Source organism: Thamnophis elegans, chromosome Z (assembly GCF_009769535.1).
Source record: "Thamnophis elegans isolate rThaEle1 chromosome Z, rThaEle1.pri, whole genome shotgun sequence".
Classification (NCBI taxonomy): Eukaryota; Metazoa; Chordata; class Lepidosauria; order Squamata; family Colubridae; genus Thamnophis; species Thamnophis elegans.
The window spans coordinates 25749602-25769655 of NC_045558.1; the positions used below are offsets into that span (position 1 = coordinate 25749602).

Here is a 20054-nt window from a genome sequence, read left to right on the forward strand (position 1 = left end):
AGTTCCAATATATCTCCACTTATAAAAAATTTCAACTTCTATCATTCTCTACAAGGCAGGTTTGTACCATATTAGGAAGATTAGCATGAATTATTCATATGGAATTTCTAATGGATTTTATTTAATTGATAAATATGTAGGAAATGTATCAGCATACAAAAAAAACCCCCCAGCTTTTCTCCATTTTTGTTGCAGAAATTCTATAAAGAAAGCACATCTTCATGGACTAACTTTTGGCATTTCCCAAGCAATGTTGTACTTCTCCTATGCAGGCTGTTTTCGTTTTGGTGCCTATCTTATTGTGAATGGACATATGGATTTTAAGGCTGTATTCTTGTATGTACCACTGCAATATTTTTAAAAAAACTATTTCAATGTCATCATAGTATATTAGAATAGTATCTCTGAAATTGTGATTGACTAAATGCCAGAATGCATGACCTTGTAGAAAGTTAAAGCCTCCGGAGAAAGAGTAATGTTTATGTGGAATGTATGATCTACCAGGCAGACACTTTAGAAAAATTTTGGAACCATGTTAAACAAAAGAATGAGTAAGTTCATTCTTACAATAAATGGAAATCATTAGGTAGGCTCTTCCCTGTTTTGACTGACTATTTAAGCAGAGCAAAAGGTGTGTATTAAGAAAATAGTATTCCTACACAAGGAATAAAATTTGGACATCAGGAATACTGAGCAGCCATGAGATTAAAAAGCAATATTGACCAATTTAATCTTTGCACTGTCTGAATATGATGGTGACCTAAAGCTTGCGGGAGCCACATTCCTAGAAAGAACACTAATTGCTGTTTCCAACAATTTTTTAAGCATTTAATTAAAAGAGGAAATATACAAAGTTCATGTTTCAATTTCAATTATAATAAAGGCAGGTAGCTAATACATGAGTTAGTTTTTGCATTGCTGATTTAAGATTTTTGCATATGCATCTTTTTCCAGAATAGAATAGTAAATCATCTATAATATTATAGAACAGTGATGAACCTACGACATTCCACAAAATACCTACAACAATTATTTTTAAAGCATGCCCCGTTTTTGTGCAATTTTGGGAGGCTGTGTTAGAATGGAGTGTGAGAATGAGGTGTGCTCTTGTTCAGCCTCCGGACCTTCCAAAAATGAATTTATTTTACTTAGTTCATTTCATTAATTATTTGATGTTTCCTTATATAATACATTACACCACACATAATTGATTTCATTTTTTTACAAAATAAATGAATATTAAAAATAGTTTCTCTTTTGTTCTGGGGGGTGGGGAGCGGACAATGACACACTAGCAGAGTCAAGTTAGACATTTTCTGAATTTTTAACATGCTGAGTTAAAAAGCTTTGCCATTACTCCACTAGTTAATCTTCCACAACCTGGTCTCTTCCAAATGCGTTAGCAATATTATTCCATAAATTCTCAGCCATTGTGATAGGTTCTCACTAGCAAGAAACACAATAATAAAATGTGCATGTAAATATTATTATATCCCATTTCTTTAGTAATGTAATGTGTTTGTCCTGTTTTCTTATTTTGCTGTTCCAGAGTATTTTCCTGCATTGTATTTGGTGCCATGGCCGTAGGGCAGACATTTTCATTTACACCAGATTATGCCAAAGCCAAGATATCTGCTGCCCATTTGTTCATGTTATTTGAAAGAGTTCCATCAATAGATAATTACAATGAGGAAGGAAACAAGCCTGTAAGTTGATTTTTGGATATAATTTCAACACTTGATTTAGCTACTATGAGGATTGTTGTTAATGAAGTATTTATTGCTAGTGTCACAAGATTAATTTGTGCCATGTTATTCCAGTACATGCAGTTTAATAAATTATCAGCCTTATTTTCACAGGCATAGATAATGTCAACTATCTAGTTCAATATATATATATATATATTGAATATAGTTCTAGTTCTATATATATATATATGTATATAATGGCATATGGAATTGTGCTATTGATGCAGTAATTATGATGCAAAAATCAAGATATTGCATTCTTCATATTATCTTAACGGTTTCATTAATCCAGATTTGTTGATCTGTTTAGTTCAGGTTTTGTTAAAATTGTTCAATTATCAGAATTCCTAGCTAGAAATCTGAAGTTGTAAACCCAGCACATTTGGATTGTGCAATAATAATAGGTTCATTTAGAAGTCATTCTTCCATGCCATCTGGCTTCTGAGATTATCATATTAAATTACAGCTCTTTCAGTCTTAGAAGGTATTAAAATATTGTTTTAATTAGAGAGGTATCTATTAGTTTTAGCAAAGGAAAGTTACAAAATAATTTCGATGGTTAATACCACTAGAACTGCTTGCTTTACTTTTGATATGTCTCTTTTAGGTATTTGTTAACCATTTGTCTTAACTGTATGGATATTGCTTGGATTCTAGGAAACAGTTAATGGCAATATAGCATTTAAGGAAGTGGTTTTCAACTATCCAACCCGGCCAGATGTTCCAGTGCTTCAAGGTCTGAATATTGCAATAGAGAAGGGGCAAACCCTAGCGCTTGTGGGAAGCAGTGGCTGTGGAAAAAGCACAGTAGTCCAGTTGCTTGAAAGATTCTATGATCCCCTCAGTGGAGAAGTGGTAAACTCGTTTGGATTTTGCTTATATTGCTTTCAAAATTCAAATTCATGTAACATGATGCTAGATAATAAAACATTCCTACCCAGAACTGAAACCTGGGTGCCAAAATGTGGTAACATTTTATTTTAAAAAATATATTGTTATTTTCCCCTCTTTTGGAATTTTTAATAACTTTTAGAAAAAGGTGACCCTATTGGAATTCAGGTTGTGGTATAGGAATAAAGAGTGAAGTTCCATCTCTTACTCTGGGTCATTCCTTCAAGTCTTTCCTGGAAGCACCCCCATATCAAGAATAGCTTAGGGCAATTTAAGAAATGAAGAGCTTTTGACTCTTGGATATTGTCTGTACCTTACATCCTCCTCCTTATATTGATTATGCTGCTGGAACTTAATCCAGCAACATCTTCGACATAAAGTCATCTTGGGATGAGGTAAAATTTGATCCAAATATTTCCTTACTGTTTCATTCATTCATTTCATTCAAATTATGCATTAAGTTGATCATATTTTCATCTTATTTCTTGTTGGATTTTCTGTCATTTTGTAATTATTGATTGATTGGTTGCCATTTTCAACTCTTAGCAACTGTAGACATAGATTATTTCGATATAAAATCTATTCATAATCTATTCTTTCAAGTATCCTTGCCCTATACTCGCTGCCACATAACTAAGTTCATTCACTTTCCAGCTAGTTGTCCTCTTTCTTTTTTGTAAGGAAAAGTTTCAGTATATCTGATAACATTTTTGAAGGCCAATATCCATTGTACATCACAAAAATCTCTGCCTCTAAGCTTTAATAACTCTCCTTTTTCAGCTTTTAGATGGTGAAAATGAAAAGCAGTTAAATATTCAGTGGTTGCGGTCTCAGATTGGAATTGTTTCTCAAGAACCGGTCCTGTTTGGTTGCAGTATTGCGGAAAATATTGCCTATGGTGATAACACTAGGGATGTACCATTTGATGAGATATGTGAAGTAGCCAAAGCAGCCAATATACACTCCTTCATTGAATCTTTACCAGAGGCAAGTTCTTTTTCTAACATGTCCGTCATTGAATTCCTAGGTGTGTTTCTTAGTAGCAAAGAGACTCTTCTTGATGGTGTATTGTGAAGGAGTTTTTCTTAATGTAGAAATTAAGCAAAATGTTACCATAAACAATAATAGATTGCGTATCCACATTACATTTAAAAAATGTTTATCAAATTAAAATTAGAGGATTAGAATTACCTCTTATGCTTATTAAGTTGTATGATTTCTTATGTGTTATTTATTTATTTATTTATTTATTTATTTATTCATCACATTTCTATGCCGCACATCTCACCTGAATGATTCCTAAGATTACTTGTTACTATTATTACTCTACTAAAAGAAATTTCACAGTATTAAATCTTCACTCTAATGGCGGAAGAGTCTTCTAGAGTTGGTTCACTCTGCTAAATTCTTACTATGCATAGAGGTAGTTTTTGACTTACGACCCCAATTGAGCTCAAAATTTATGTTGCCAAGCAAGACAAATGGAGTTTTGCTCCATTTTATAGCTACAACCACAGATTTAAGTGAATCACTGTGATTATTAAGTTAGTGACATGATTGTAAAGTGAATCTAGGCTCCCCATTGACTTTGCTTATCACAAAAGGTGAAATTACATGACCCTTGGACACTGCAACTATCATAAATATGAGCCAATTGCCAAATGGTTGAATGTTGATCATGTGGCCATGGGATATTGCAATGGTTGTAAGTATGAAAAATGGTCATGTCACTTTTTCAGTAGTGTTGTAACTTTGAATGGTCACTAAAAAGGCTGTAAGTCAAGGACTATCTGTATACTAATATTTTCCCTAAATATTTCTACACAAATATATACATGTTTCTACAAAAGTTCTAGCCAACTTATAATTCTAAAACAATTAATACTTGGCACTTAAGTACCTGCAGAACTGTTTATTCGTATCTCAATCAGCCCAAATTACTGGATCATCCTAGGGCGAAACTTCTTTCAGTTCCTCACTTTAGGTAGACATTCCCATGTCCCCGCTGTTACCAATTATTCGTGATCAGTACATTAGCAGGAGAAGTTGCAGTAATCTAGATGATAGATAACAGAGTTCAGGCTTCTAATTCAGGAAAGGTCACAATTGCATAGTTGACTGAACGTGTCTCTGGTCATGCCCACCATTTCTTGCTTCAGCAAGATCCAGGAGAACTCTCAGGGTAAGCATCTATTCCTTCAGAAGAAATGACATCCTATTCAGAGATAAAATTGGAATTATTTTGGAACAAGAGGCTTCTGCACAGAGAGACGTTCCATCATGCTCAAATTCAATTAGGTTTTATTCAGTATAATTATAGATCCCCACAGTTTCCAGGCATCAAAACAGGACTCGTACCAAATGTCCCACTCAGCTGGGGACATATATAAATGGGGATTATCAATATACAATATTGATTATACCTAGTATAATCATATTAGATAAGGACAAATTCTGGGCATCCCACATGGAAATGGCAAAGGGACTCAGCCTATCCATCCCCATCAACATTTATTGTAATCATCTACTCAGGAAGAATAGAACCACTGCAGAACAGTGGCCTTGGTTCCCAACTAGGAAGTGATATATAAGGATGCCATGGTCGTACTGAAAGATCTTTGAAATGTCTCCCATACAAATCCTGTCACAAAGCGTACAATTCACTTTCATTTCATGCTTGAGCTTGAGCCCCCATAAAAAAGAATTCATGTACAGGTAATCTTTGACTAACAACCAGAATTGGGATAGGGATTCCAACGGAAAGTCATTGCATTTGTAAGTTAAAGCACCACCCAAGTGACCAGAGTTGATTATCACCAATTTTATAATGGTTGTTAAATAAATCTATTCTCCCAAATGGGTGTTTTGGCAAAAACTATTGGAAACTGGCAAAAAAAAATATGTAAATTCAGTCATGTCGCCATGGATGCCGCTACAAGTCATAAATGTGAGCAAATTGCCACGCACCTGAAATGCAATCATGTAACCATGGACTGGGATGAGTGGGGTGGGGCAACAGTACAACATTTTGTCAACCAGAAATGCTTTTCAAGTCCATCATAACTTCAAAAAATTGTTAAACCAGTCATAAGTCATGGATTACCTATAATCTATTTTATTCAGTTCTTTGAACTTGATATATGCAGTAGGTTATTAAGAACTATGACTAACAACTGCATCTGAACTGGGAATATTCTTTCATTTTCTCTAACTGCCATAAAATGATTGAAATATCAGCTCCTTATCCTTGGTACGTAGCTATTTATATGATATTAGTAGGGTTAATTAATTAATTAAGCTTTCTACCTCTTGATAAATTGCATTCTTGCAAAATTTGGAGCATTGGCAGACTACTAAGAGACTATATTTTAACTGAAATGCTCCTCTAAAAGAAAGAATAGTACTTCAGAGAAAGACAGAGAGAGAAAATAAATCCTAGCTTGTTACCATAGATCTGTGATGGTGAACCTATAGCACATGTGCCACAGGTGGCAATCAGAGCCATTTGTTAGGGTACACGAGGAGTTGCTCTGTCAGCTGGCCAGTGTGCATGCGCATGCTGGCCAGCTGACTTAGTCCTTCTTTTGAGGCTGTTTTTCATTCTTCACCCTGGAGCACAAAAAAACACCCTACGGGTAAACCGAAGTTTGGAAACAGACTTCTGGTTTGCTCATAGAACTGTTTTTTTGCCCTCTGCAGCCTTCAGGAGGCTTCCCTGAAGGCTCTGGAGGGTGAAAACTGGCCCTATAGACAAACCGAAGGTCACTTCTGATTTGCTCATAAGGCTGGTTTTTGCCTCCAGAGCCTTCAGGGAAGCCTCGTGAAGGCCCCTGAAGGCACCAGGAGTTGAAAATCAGCCCTACAGACAAACTGGAAGTGACTTCCGGTTTGCCTGTAGGGCCAGTTTTTGCCCTCCAAATCCTTCAGGAAGCCACCTAAAGGCCTCTGAAGACTCCAGATGGTGAACAATGGCCATACAGCCAAACCAGAAGTCACTTCCGGTTTGGCTGTAGGGCCGTTTTTCGCAATCCAGAGCCTTCAGGGAAGCCTCCTGAGGCCTCTGGAGGACATCTGGTGGCGGGATGGGGTGCTATTTTCACCTTCCCCAAGCTCCTAGACAGCCTCTGGAGCATGGGGAGGGTGAAAAAACTGTGCCAAAAGTTCAGGGGGTGGGTGAGTGTGGCGCTGGTCACACTTATAACATTATGGGTGTGGCACCCGGGAGCCAAAAAAGGTTTGCCATCACTGGCATAGATGACCAAATTAATTGATACACCAATATTTATTGAAATAATGTTGATTACTTATAGAAATACAATACTACTGTTGGTGACAAAGGAACTCAACTATCTGGGGGCCAAAAGCAGCGCATCGCTATTGCCCGTGCTCTCGTCCGCCAGCCAAAAATTCTGCTGTTGGATGAAGCAACCTCTGCCCTTGATACAGAAAGTGAAAAGGTAACTATTTTGTCACTGCAAAAAACAGGTTTCCAATTGGGAAGGTTTCAGAATACAGCATATCTTTTGAGGAAGACCATATCTAAATAGTAAGCATATGAACAAACGTCTCCATTTCAATCCCTAGTTATTTCAATTAAGTTGGAAATGTTCCTTATTCTAGTTGTTATTGATGCTATTTAAAGAACTTGATGAGATGAGGTAAGATAACATCTATTTTCATTTTTTACTGTGAGCACATTGGCTGATATTAAAAATGAAATCCTGTTGCCTGCTCTCAAAAGAAAGTATATATCTACCAATACACATACATAACACACACATAGCAATAGCAATAGAGTTAGACTTATATACCGTCTTGTTTGTCTTACTTTTCTGTATTTGTTCCCCCTCCCTTGGTTTTTGTGCAGCTGCCCTGAGTCCCTTCGGGGAATAGGGCGGCTTACAAATCGAATAAATACCAAATACCAAATACTATACTGCTTCATAGGGCTTTCAGCCCTCTCTAAGCTGTTTACAGAGTCAGCACATTGCCCCCACAGTCTGGGTCCTCATTTCACCCACCTCGGAAGGATGGAAGGCTGAGTCAACCTTGAGCCGGTGAGATTTGAACCGCTGAACTCCAGATAACAGTCAGCTGAAGTGGCCTGCAGTACTGCACCCTAACCACTGCGCCACCTCGGCTCTTATATTAACTTTAATATTGCAAATGTGATTTCCACAGATACTACATATATTCAAGGAGTAATGGATAAAATGTTATATGTATACCCATACCCATATGTTTATATACATACATTTATATTATATTATATTATATTATATTATATTATATTATATTATATTATATTATATTATATTATATTATATTATATTATATTATATTATATTATATTATATTTATTATATTATATTATATTTATTATATTATATTATATTATATTATATTATATTATATTATATTTATTATATTATATTATATTATATTATATTATATTATATTATATTTATTATATTATATTATATTTATTATATCATATTTATTATATTATATTTATTATATCATATTTATTATATTATACTATACTATATTATATGACTGCCTATCAAATTTAATGAACCTAGGCAATTCATAAGAACCAACAAAAATAAAAACTAAACAACATTCTTATTTGGTGCCCAGCCACCACACTATTAGCCTTCTGACTCAATCTCCAGCCTAACCCAATGCTTGGCAGAAGAGGCAGATCTTTCTGGCCTTTCAGAAGGCTAAAAATGATATGGACCCCTTCAGTCTCTGGTGGGAGTCTATTGCATAGGGATGGAGCAGCTAAAGAAAATCCACCCTTCAAAGGTTCCATCTAACACAGCAACATTTAAGGGCGGGACCTGAAACCTGCCTATCCTATCCTATCAGACTTATTGGCATAGACAGATATTAAGAACCAATTTTAACTAGTGTGGACAATCCTGGCCAAATGGACTAAAAGTTTGCTTCAATATAAATCAGATTTTGTATTCATGGTTTCTATCCACCAAGTGACTAAGCTACAGGGACTCCTAAAGAGTTCATAACTAGAAAATTAACATCTATCGTTCAAATTAAACCATGAAGCTGTTTCAGAATTGATTGCATATTAAGCTGCTAAGGATACATCTGTAAATACACTTAAACATCTTAAGAAATAAATGCATATAGGATTGTGTGTGTTTCAGCTTCCAATAGACCAAAGATTTTATTAAATTAATTTGAATTTTTAAATGATATTTTTCCATAAAATCATGCAGAGTTAGCTTGGATTTCTATATCTTGTCTGAAAGTAATTCTAGTCATGCAAATATATGCTGCAATAAAACAGATAACAGTTAAAGATAGTACAACATTGTCCTTTCTTTTATGGTTGCTCATTATATAATTAATTCAATAGTTCATTTTAACAATGAACAGTTATAAACAAAATGTACATATTCTCAGAGAATAGGACTTTTTTATTGATTAAAATATACATTTTTTTTCTTTTCAATAGGTTGTTCAGGAGGCTCTGGATAAAGCCAGACAAGGTCGTACCTGCATTATAATAGCTCATCGCTTATCAACAGTGCAGAACGCTGACAGTATTGCTGTAGTCCAGAATGGGAAAATCATGGAACAAGGAACACATCAGCAGCTACTAGCTCAAAAAGGAATTTATTATTCACTAGTCAATGTACAGGCAGGAACAGCTCATGTATAAATAAGAAAATGAACATTACTTGAATGGATGGATTATATGGCATTAAGTTGGGGTTGACTCTTAACGACTGTACAGATAGATTTTCATCAGAATGATCTGTCCCTAGTTTGGTCTTTCAGGTCTTCCATAGGTGCATTGATTGCCACAGTAATTGAAAACATTTGTCTCGCTGCTGGTTGCCCTTGTCAGTCCCTAAGGACCAAGAAAGATACATGTAACTACTTTTGAGTAGTTTCTTTTTTTGTTCTACACCTATAGGCAGAAATATTGCCAAAGTAAAGCAAATATTTGCATCATCATAAATATACACTGGGAATTGCTAGGGAGGAACTGTTTTAACTCTTCCTTCTGATCAGACTTCCCATGCTTTGCTGACTCTTTGCCTTCTGAAATGTAGCCCTTCCTTCCTGGGACTCCAGATTACATTACTACCTTTCCCAGCCTTATAGACTTTTTTCATAGAATTAGGTCTTCATATAACATACCGAAAATATGATATTCAAAACCTGGTCATTTGTTTGTGCCTTGAGAAAGAACTATTGATTTCTTTCACAATCCAATTCTTTTCTATTCATGATATTCTCAGGAATCTTTCTCCCGCACCAAAGTTCAAAAGCATCAATATTCTTTTTATCTTGCTCCTTCAAAGTCCAACTTTCACATCCATAGAGAAAATATGGTCTGCACATTTCTGATTGTTTAGATATACACATCTTTTCTCAGGACTTCATGGCTATTCTAGCAAATGCTAGTCTAAGGAGTATTTCTTGGCTGCTGGTTCCTTTATTGTTATGAAACAATCCTAAAAATGAGAGTTTGTCACCGTTAATATTTTTCCTGCAATATGCAGTATGTTCCACAGATCAGTTCAATAAATAAGAGAAGGATACACAATTTTTATTCACTCCTTTGCCAACCTTGAGCCAGTGTGCTTCATCATGTTATCTCCAGACTGTGGGTTCCCAATCAGATTTGCTGCAGCTAGCAAGTACAGAAGATATTATTCACATTCTTATATTAAGCAAGATAGGCCAAATTTCTAAGAATAATCACCAACATTAAACATCTGTTTTGAGTCAGGTTCTGCATTCCAGCTCTCTTTGTTTATTACTTTCTGCTGGCTAAACTGAGCACTTTATATCTTGACAGCTGTATTTGTATGATGACTTCAATAATTTTATCATCATCACCTTCCCAATGAAGTGATAGACCAAGAAGTTTCCTTTGTGACCATACAATGCAAAATTACATACTTCAGATTTTAAATGTACATCTAGAGCTTGAAAACTAACACTTGCATTTTGGAGGAGGTAAAGAGATAAGAAAGAGAAGCTTTAAAAACAGTTATTGTTTCTAGTGAAAAGAAACGGTTGTTGATATCTGTTGAATGTCATTAAATAAAGTTTCAATAACCAATGGGCATTGGGTTATTTCTATGAATATACAGTTTAAAAAATGTTTAATGCCTTTAAATGAGGGATATTTGGAGTCACAACCTATTGTGACATTAAAAGTGAATCAAAGTTAAATGTCTGGAGGAGAAGAATTTATCTATCTATCATCTATCTATCTATCTATCTATCTATCTATCTATCTATCTATCTATCTATCTATCTATCTATCTATCTATCTATCTATCTATCTTATTCTTTATAATGCCACATACATAGAACAGAACAACCTGACAATAATGGAAACAAATCGCTTAACCTTTTCTAAAACATAAAAAAGAAATACTTTTCTGAAACATCACGGCCATATTTGCTGTACATTTATTTTATATATTTTAGTTGGAGAAATTTGCCGAGTGTATTTATTTATTAATCACATTTATTATTTATTAGTGTATACTAGTATGTAGGTGCATGACAAACTTGTATGCTGTTTACTTCTCATTTATAACCCAATCTTCCTTTCGCTACCCACTGAGGTACACACAATTAGCTCTCCCCAGTTACTATTTAAAATGACCCGGAACATTTGAGATAGCTGGAGATTTGATCTTAGACTAGGGTTCTGTGTCCCTGCAGGTTGGGAATGTATGCATCTGTCCTTTGGAGATAGTTTCATAGCTATTGCATATATATTTCTGTGAATGTTAATATTTTGGCTAGGGGACGCTAAAACAAAGCAAAGAAAATTTAGAAGACAGCAGGAAAGGGAAATCAGCAAAGGCAATTTCGTTGTAAAAAGCCAGGTCCCTGCTCTTTGTTTCCATTTTTTTCTAGCTTGACAAACTTGTCTCACAGTTGCTTCCACTTCCCTTTGCATCTATCTGGGTCTACCTCCAAAGTTCTTCTAATTTCCCTCCATGAATTGGCTGTTACTCCTTGTTTTTTGTAGCATTTATCCACTACATCATGCAAATGTTTGTATCTCCACATTTTGTCAGCAAGGCTATCTAACTACTTCATTTAGTTCTATGAATGTGCCTTGCCTTCCACCTACCTTCCAATGCCGTGGGGCCTGGAGTGTCTCCAGATTTTTATGGTCCGTCCACATCTCGAATGGCAGTTTACTGGCCTCCAGGATGTAAGGTCCAGTCCCGGTAGTCACAGAAGAGCTGTGCCACCACTACCCCTTGGGGTCTTACTCCTGGCCCATGTCCATGGGCGGCTGTCCCTGCAGCAGCTGTGTGTTGCCTCACCCCTCACACTACTTTGGACGGACGTCTGGCAGCGCTAGCTCCTCAACTTGCTCCAGCCTGAGGACCACCTCCCCTGTCTGCTCCTCTACCGTACCCACAGCAGCCGCTGGAGCCGTCCCCTCTGCCATCCTGCCCCCACTTTCCTACCTTTTAGGAGAAAGCAGCAGGCAAATGAAATTAGGGAAGTGCTGACTTCTTCTCAAAAGTCTGAGCTCCAGATCTAAACCAGTATTAAGATGCGAATGGCTTGGAGACTAACTGGCGTTATTTAGCCAGACTGTGGCACACAATGAATTCTAGCATAGATATAGGTTATCATAAGGATTTAAGAGCAATCCCACCATCCTTGGTCAATACCTGGCTAAGGATCTGTATAAGCCACCATGGATCAAGGAATATTTGGTTTTGCAGTATGGGCATGATTGGTTTTCGGGTGCTGATATGAGAAACAAATGTATAGAGGAGACTATATTACTCTTGAACTTGCTGGCAACTTGTGGCTATAAGGTGTCTAAAACACTGGTACAACTGGTACAACAGGAGGTTAAATATTTGGGGTATGGCATCTCTGAGGCATAGCAAAGTCTGTTAGCTCCAAGGAGAGAAGCTATCTGTCAATTAAAGCCCCCAGCCAACAGAAAACAGTTATGGAGGGTTTCTGGCAATGGCCAGCTTTGGCAGAATTTGGATTCCCAATTTTGGACTAATTGTTAAACCCCTTTATCAAGCAGTCAAGGTAGGGGACAAGGAAATATTTGAATGTACTAGAGAATGCCAACAGGCATTTGCAAGATTAAAAAGGAATATATGAGAGCACGAGGTTTGGGACTTCCAGGCCCCACTAGACTCTTTACACTTTTCGTACATGAATGGAAAGATATCGGAACAGGGGTTCTCACTCAAAAATGGCTCATGGCCGAGACCTGTGACATATTTTAGCAAGCAAATAGATGGGGGGCATTGGGATGGTCTGGCTATTTGTGAGTGAGGTCATACTACTAGTTGAAGAAGCTCAGAAGCTAACATTGGAATAACAACTTATAGTTAAGGCCCCATAGAGGGTTCAAGAAATTATGGGGGTAAAAAGACCATTTTGGATGACCAGGGGCTATCAAGTGAAATACCAAACTCTCCTGCTTGACTCCTCCGCTGTACAATTGGAAGTGTACAATACACTTAATCTGACCACATTTTTACCCCAGATAGACATTGATGTCCACCATGATTGTATATAGGTTGTAGATTCAGTCTATGCCAGTAGACCAGAGGTGGTATTTAGCCGGTTCAGACAGGTTTGGAGAACCGGTAGTGGAAATTTTAACTGGTTAGCTGAACCAGCAAATACCACCTCTGGCTGACCCTGCACCTGTCCGCCTGCCTGGCACTCACCTCACCTGCTGGCTCACCACTTGCCCCACCTGCTCACCCCGCCCACCTGCCTGCTTGCCATTTGCCCCACCCCCGCCATCCCTCCTGCTCCATATATATGTCCTTCACAATGCGGCCTCGCCTCTGTGTCTCACCCACTTGCCTCGCCTCTTGTGTTTCACCCAATCTGCTCATCAAAGGTAAGCATTTTGCACTTTGACTTGGGTTGGACTCAGGGCCCAGGGATGCGCAATTCCCCAAAGCCCCGGAGTTGCTCACAAGGCAGCCAGACTGCGGTGTCCCTTTAGGGTATTGCAACGGGGTGGGAGGGGAAACCATAAAGGGACAGGCCGCAGGAGCTGCCTTTTCTGCTGGTTCTGTGAGTGTGGCTTGGTGGGAGTCATGTGACTGAGTGGGCATAGCCAACTTGATGTCACATTGAGTTGGCCATGCCCACTTAGTCACATGACCTCCACCAAGCCACGCCCACCAAGCCACGCCCACAGAACCGGTAATAAAAAAAATTGAATCCCACCACTGCAGTAGACCCGATCTCAATAATCAGCTTATCCCAAATGCCGACTGCAAATGGTTTACAGATAGTAGTAGCTTTATGGTGGAAGGCCAAAGAAAGGCAGGATAGGCAGTGGTTACATTGTGGGAAATTATAGAAGCTAAACCATGAGTTGATTGCTTTAACTAGCAATAGCAATAGCACTTAGGCTTATATGCCACTTCACAGTGCTTTATAGTTCCCTCTAAGCAATTTAATAGAGTCAACATATTGCCCCCAACAATCTGGGTCCTCATTTGACCTCAGAAGGATGGAAGTCAACCTCCAGTCCAGTGAGATTCTAACCTCAGAAGGATGGAAGTCAACCTCCAGTCCGGTGAGATTCTAATTGCCAAATTTCAGGCAGCCGGAAATCAGTAGAAGTAGCCTGCAGTACTGCATTCTAACCACAGCACCACCTTGACTCTGGAGCATGAGTGTCACACTCACGTCATTATGGCAGCATCACATGATGTATTGGGACTTTCCCCCCCTTTGCTAAACCATGTGGGTGTGGCCATCAGGCTGGGAGTTTGACAGCCCTGCTGTAGGGCCTTACTACCAGCCAATGATCACAAAGTAAATTTCTATACTGATAGCAAGTATGCTTTTAGAGTCTTGCATGCCCAAGGAACCCTGCAGAGGGAAAGAGGGTTATTAAATGCAAAAGGACCAAGTATGGCTCACAAATCTTGGAACTTTTGGAAGCAGTCTGGCAGCCAAAACAAGTAGCAGTTGTACATGTTAAGAGACAATCAAAAGAAGACACCCTTTATGCAAAAGGGTCTTTACGTGTACCTCTTTTATTCTGTTAATCATCTGCTGTGGTTTGCAGTATCTTCCACTTTGCCTTTCTGCTTGTAGGCAGACAATACAGTTCTCCACACATAGATACTGGTATTAGGTGGATCTTGGAAAACTCAGCCATTTTCAGATTCAAAGGGAGGGGGGAATGATGGACCATTTGCTGTAGGGCCAATTTGTGAAAAATGCAAGGTTATGAACTCAGAAGGAAGAGAGCAGATATGCATTTGGAATGCCTATTAATTCCCCTATTAATGCAGAAAAAGAGAGGTGACTATCAGGCAGATCATACAAGACATATTGCTAAGATAAGGAAAAGGGCTAAGACAGAGCTAACAGAAGACTTGCTAAAAGTCTTATAGGATGCCTATTGGTTAATTTATAGAAACAAGGTTGAAATAGAGCTCATAGAACACTTGCTAGATAACCTTTGAAGAGTTTATTAGTTAAAACTTAGAAATAGGGATGGTATATAGAGCCAATAGAGGACCCTTTAGACAATTTTCAGAATTGCCTATTAGACAATGCTTGTTTACCCCGCCTTGAAAAACTGTATAAAAGCTTGTTGAATCCTTTGTTTGTTTTGGGTCCTGGCATTTTGCTGGCTGGGGCCTCTTTTGCTGAAGCGCTTTGATAAAAGGAAACAAAACCTGCATCTTATGTCTGGTGTTCTTCATCAGCTTTGGCACCAGGTACAGACCTGACTTGGGGACAACACTTTTTTTCTTATTCCTTTCCCAAGAGTTCTCTTTTGAAAATCTTCTATGTTTTTGCTCAAATGCATCTTCCTGTCTGTAATTTGTCAACGTTGCAAGGAAACAGGCAAAAGAGGAGGGAGTTACTCCAGTAGGTAATTTAATCAATCCTTAACTTTAGCTAGCTGGGTTCAATTAGTTCCAGGTTAATTTACTGTTATTATTATCAGATGTGCTAGTCAAGAGGAAGAAACTGCAAGCTCACGACCAGAGGCTCACGAGGCTTTCTTTAGCTTTCCATTGTTTGAGGTCACCTAAGACACTTCCCATTTGCCCCCAAATCTACAAATGTTTATGTGCAATTTTTTATAAATCTTTCCTGAGGTTTGGAAAAGTCTGAGGAAAAGCTGGAGGCCTCTTGCATAAGAAGACTCAAGAGAAGCAATTAGGAATAGCTGCTGCAAGGAATATTGAAGGTAATATTAACCAATTCTACTTTTATATTTGAAAAAAAACCTATTGTAAGCAATGAGTAGTGTGCATAGATAGGAAAAACTGCCATGCTTACAAATTGTTTTAGAATGGTATAGGCTTTGCTTGTAAGAAAATTAATACTGTATGTAGATAGAAAAGGGGTTTTGAGGAAGGATTTTCTTTTAAGAGTCAAGAAGAAAGCAAACTTTTATAAGAGAACAGTTTGGTCTAGTAGTTAAAGCACCAGGCTAGAAAATAAAAGAATGTGGGTTCAGTCCTGCCTTAGCCATGAAAGCCAGCTTGATAGCTTGGGGAAGTCCTTGAAAGGTGGCATTTTTGCTTTCCCAGCCACTATTGCCTAATCTGCTATGCTGCTTCCAAGGCAAACTTCCATTTCAACTTCTAATAGTAATCTCATCACCTACCTTGCACAGAAAATTCCAGCATTGTTGGCTCCATGCAGGCCAGTTTAAAAAAAAAACAAAAAACCCTAAAGGTATATGACTTTTTACCTTTTACCTATGTTTTACCTTTAAAAATAGGTCATGAGAGCACGGCTACATGTGTAATTAAGGCAAAGGAGACAAATATTTCAGATTTTGGTAAGCTATGGTACACATTTCCTCCCCATTAGATTTGCCTGCATCTTGTGGCAACAGGGCTGAAGCCCAAGCAGGTGACTTATCAGATTGTGAGGTTGCAAACAGCCCAAACCAGTTATAACACTGATCTTTTTTTTTAAATCTCTTCCACAGCTAATCTGCCTCCTCTCTGATCATGGATCATTAAAAGAGTTGGAAATCGCTTTGAAATCAAACCAACCTGAACTCCAATCCATGATTTATTGACCATCCCCCAATCTAGGTCTAACAAAGAACCTTCCCACAAGTGAAACTTTGCATACCTCATGTGTGGGCAGAATAATCTTCCTTGTTTGTGAATGCAGCTGAGAGATCCATGATTTGTTGACATCCCCCAATCAATGTCTAATAGAGAACATTTCCCCAAGTGAAACTTTGCATACCACATGTGTGGACAGAATAATCTTCCTTGTTTGTGAACGCAGCTGAGAGATCCATGATTTGTTGACATCCCCCAATCAATGTCTAACAGAGAACTTCCCCAAGTGAAACTTTGCATACCTCATGTGTGGACAGAATAATCTTCCTTGTTTGTGAACGCAGCTGAGAGATCCATGATTTGTTGACATCCCCCAATCAATGTCTAACAGAGAACTTTTCCCCAAGTGTAACTTTGCATACCTCATGTGTGGACAGAATAATCTTCCTTGTTTGTGAATGCAGCTGAGAGATCCATGATTTGTTGACATCCCCCAATCAATGTCTAACAGAGAACTTTCCCCAAGTGAAACTTTGCATACCACATGTGTGGACAGAATAATCTTACTTGTTTGTGAACGCAGCTGAGAGATCCATGATTTGTTGACATCCCCCAATCTAGGTCTAACAGAGAACTTTCCCCCAAGTGAAACTTTGCATACCTCATGTGTGGACAGAATAATCTTCCTTGTTTGTGAACGCAGCTGAGAGATCTATGATTTGTTGACATCCCCCAATCAATGTCTAACAGAGAACTTTTCCCCAAGTGAAACTTTGTATACCACATGTGTGGGCAGAATAATCTTCCTTGTTTGTGAACGCAGCTGAGAGATCCATGATTTGTTGACATCCCCCAATCAATGTCTAACAGAGAACTTTCCCCAAGTGAAACTTTGCATACCACATGTGTGGACAGAATAATCTTCCTTGTTTGTGAACGCAGCTGAGAGATCCATGATTTGTTGACATCCCCCAATCAATGTCTAACAGAGAACTTTTCCCCAAGTGAAACTTTGTATACCACATGTGTGGGCAGAATAATCTTCCTTGTTTGTGAACGCAGCTGAGAGATCCATGATTTGTTGACATCCCCCAATCAATGTCTAACAGAGAACTTTCCCCAAGTGAAACTTTGCATACCACATGTGTGGACAGAATAATCTTCCTTGTTTGTGAACGCAGCTGAGAGATCCATGATTTGTTGACATCCCCCAATCAATGTCTAACAGAGAACTTTTCCCCAAGTGAAACTTTGTATACCACATGTGTGGGCAGAATAATCTTCCTTGTTTGTGAACGCAGCTGAGAGATCCATGATTTGTTGACATCCCCCAATCAATGTCTAACAGAGAACTTTCCCCAAGTGAAACTTTGCATACCACATGTGTGGGCAGAATAATCTTACTTGTTTGTGAACGCAGCTGAGAGATCCATGATTTGTTGACATCCCCCAATCAATGTCTAACAGAAAACTTTCCCCCAAGTGAAACTTTGCATACCACATGTGTGGGCAGAATAATCTTCCTTGTTTGTGAACGCAGCTGAGAGATCCATGATTTGTTGACATCCCCCAATCTAGGTCTAACAGAGAACTTTCCCCCAAGTGAAACTTTGCATACCTCATGTGTGGACAGAATAATCTTCCTTGTTTGTGAACGCAGCTGAGAGATCCATGATTTGTTGACATCCCCCAATCAATGTCTAACAGAGAACTTTCCCCAAGTGAAACTTTGCATACCTCATGTGTGGACAGAATAATCTTACTTGTTTGTGAACGCAGCTGAGAGATCCATGATTTGTTGACATCCCCCAATCTAGGTCTAACAGAGAACTTTCCCCCAAGTGAAACTTTGCATACCTCATGTGTGGACAGAATAATCTTCCTTGTTTGTGAACGCAGCTGAGAGATCCATGATTTGTTGACATCCCCCAATCAATGTCTAACAGAGAACTTTTCCCCAAGTGAAACTTTGTATACCACATGTGTGGACAGAATAATCTTCCTTGTTTGTGAACGCAGCTGAGAGATCCATGATTTGTTGACATCCCCCAATCAATGTCTAACAGAGAACTTTCCCCAAGTGAAACTTTGCATACCACATGTGTGGACAGAATAATCTTCCTTGTTTGTGAACGCAGCTGAGAGATCCATGATTTGTTGACATCCCCCAATCAATGTCTAACAGAGAACTTTCCCCAAGTGAAACTTTGCATACCTCATGTGTGGGCAGAATAATCTTACTTGTTTGTGAACGCAGCTGAGAGATCCATGATTTGTTGACATCCCCCAATCAATGTCTAACAGAGAACTTTCCCCAAGTGAAACTTTGCCTACCACATGTGTGGGCAGAATAATCTTCTTTGTTTGTGAACGCAGCTGAGAGATACATGATTTGTTGACATCCCCCAATCAATGTCTAACAGAGAACTTTCCCCCAAGTGAAACTTTGCATACCACATGTGTGGACAGAATAATCTTCCTTGTTTGTGAACGCAGCTGAGAGATACATGATTTGTTGACATCCCCCAATCAATGTCTAACAGAGAACTTTCCCCAAGTGAAACTTTGCATACCTCATGTGTGGACAGATAATCTTCCTTGTTTGTGAACGCAGCTGAGAGATCCATGATTTGTTGACATCCCCCAATCAATGTCTAACAGAGAACTTTCCCCAAGTGAAACTTTGCATACCTCATGTGTGGACAGAATAATCTTCCTTCTTTGTGAACGCAGCTGAGAGAGCTACAGGAACAGACCTGAAAAATGCCCAATAGCAACATGGAATGGCACTCAGTAACATTGGCAGTACAATGTATAGAATCCAGTGAGTGTTAATAGAGCCATGGCTCCCCCAATATAATGGCCAATGTTTGTTTTTTTGTTCAATAGATTTCAATAGAAATGTATCAGGAGACATTGCAGTTATTTCGGAAAGAATTCTCTAAGCTAGAGAAAACTGGACGCGATTAGCTTTCACCAAACAAACGCACCCCCCTGATCTGATTACCACAGATGCTCAGACCATCACCGAACAACTGAATTCATACTAGAACTCACTTTATGTTAAGTTAAAGATACAGGGGGATGGTGAAAAGGGGGGTATTTATCTGCATATATCTAACTATTGGTATGCTGTAATATGTACATTTATTCTAGATATACCATGTATCCACAATGCATATGGCTAAATAAGATATTGGTGAATTTCATCAGGTGAAATTCCAAGGAATACTTTGTGGAAAACTATGGGGCAAATTGTGAGGATTGTAACTTGTTGGAATAACTGGGCTTGGATTTACACTTTTTACCCTTTATGAGAAAAATATTTTTCTCCTACAATAAT

The 20054-nt window shown here is 38.3% G+C and overlaps 1 protein-coding gene across 2 annotated transcripts in view; it reads left to right on the forward strand.

Annotated features, from left to right (window-relative positions):
- Window positions 1-10746, forward strand: part of ABCB1 (ATP binding cassette subfamily B member 1) — a 45122-nt gene extending 34376 nt beyond the window's left edge. For both annotated transcript variants that reach the window (XM_032238024.1, XM_032238025.1), the window contains 6 exons: window positions 196-336; window positions 1550-1706; window positions 2406-2603; window positions 3420-3626; window positions 6950-7096; window positions 9124-10746. In XM_032238024.1, coding sequence (XP_032093915.1) covers window positions 196-336; window positions 1550-1706; window positions 2406-2603; window positions 3420-3626; window positions 6950-7096; window positions 9124-9330 — 1057 coding nt within the window. In that variant the 3' untranslated portion in view covers window positions 9331-10746. The remainder of the gene's footprint in view (window positions 1-195; window positions 337-1549; window positions 1707-2405; window positions 2604-3419; window positions 3627-6949; window positions 7097-9123) is intronic.
- The last annotated feature ends 9308 nt before the right edge of the window (window positions 10747-20054 follow it).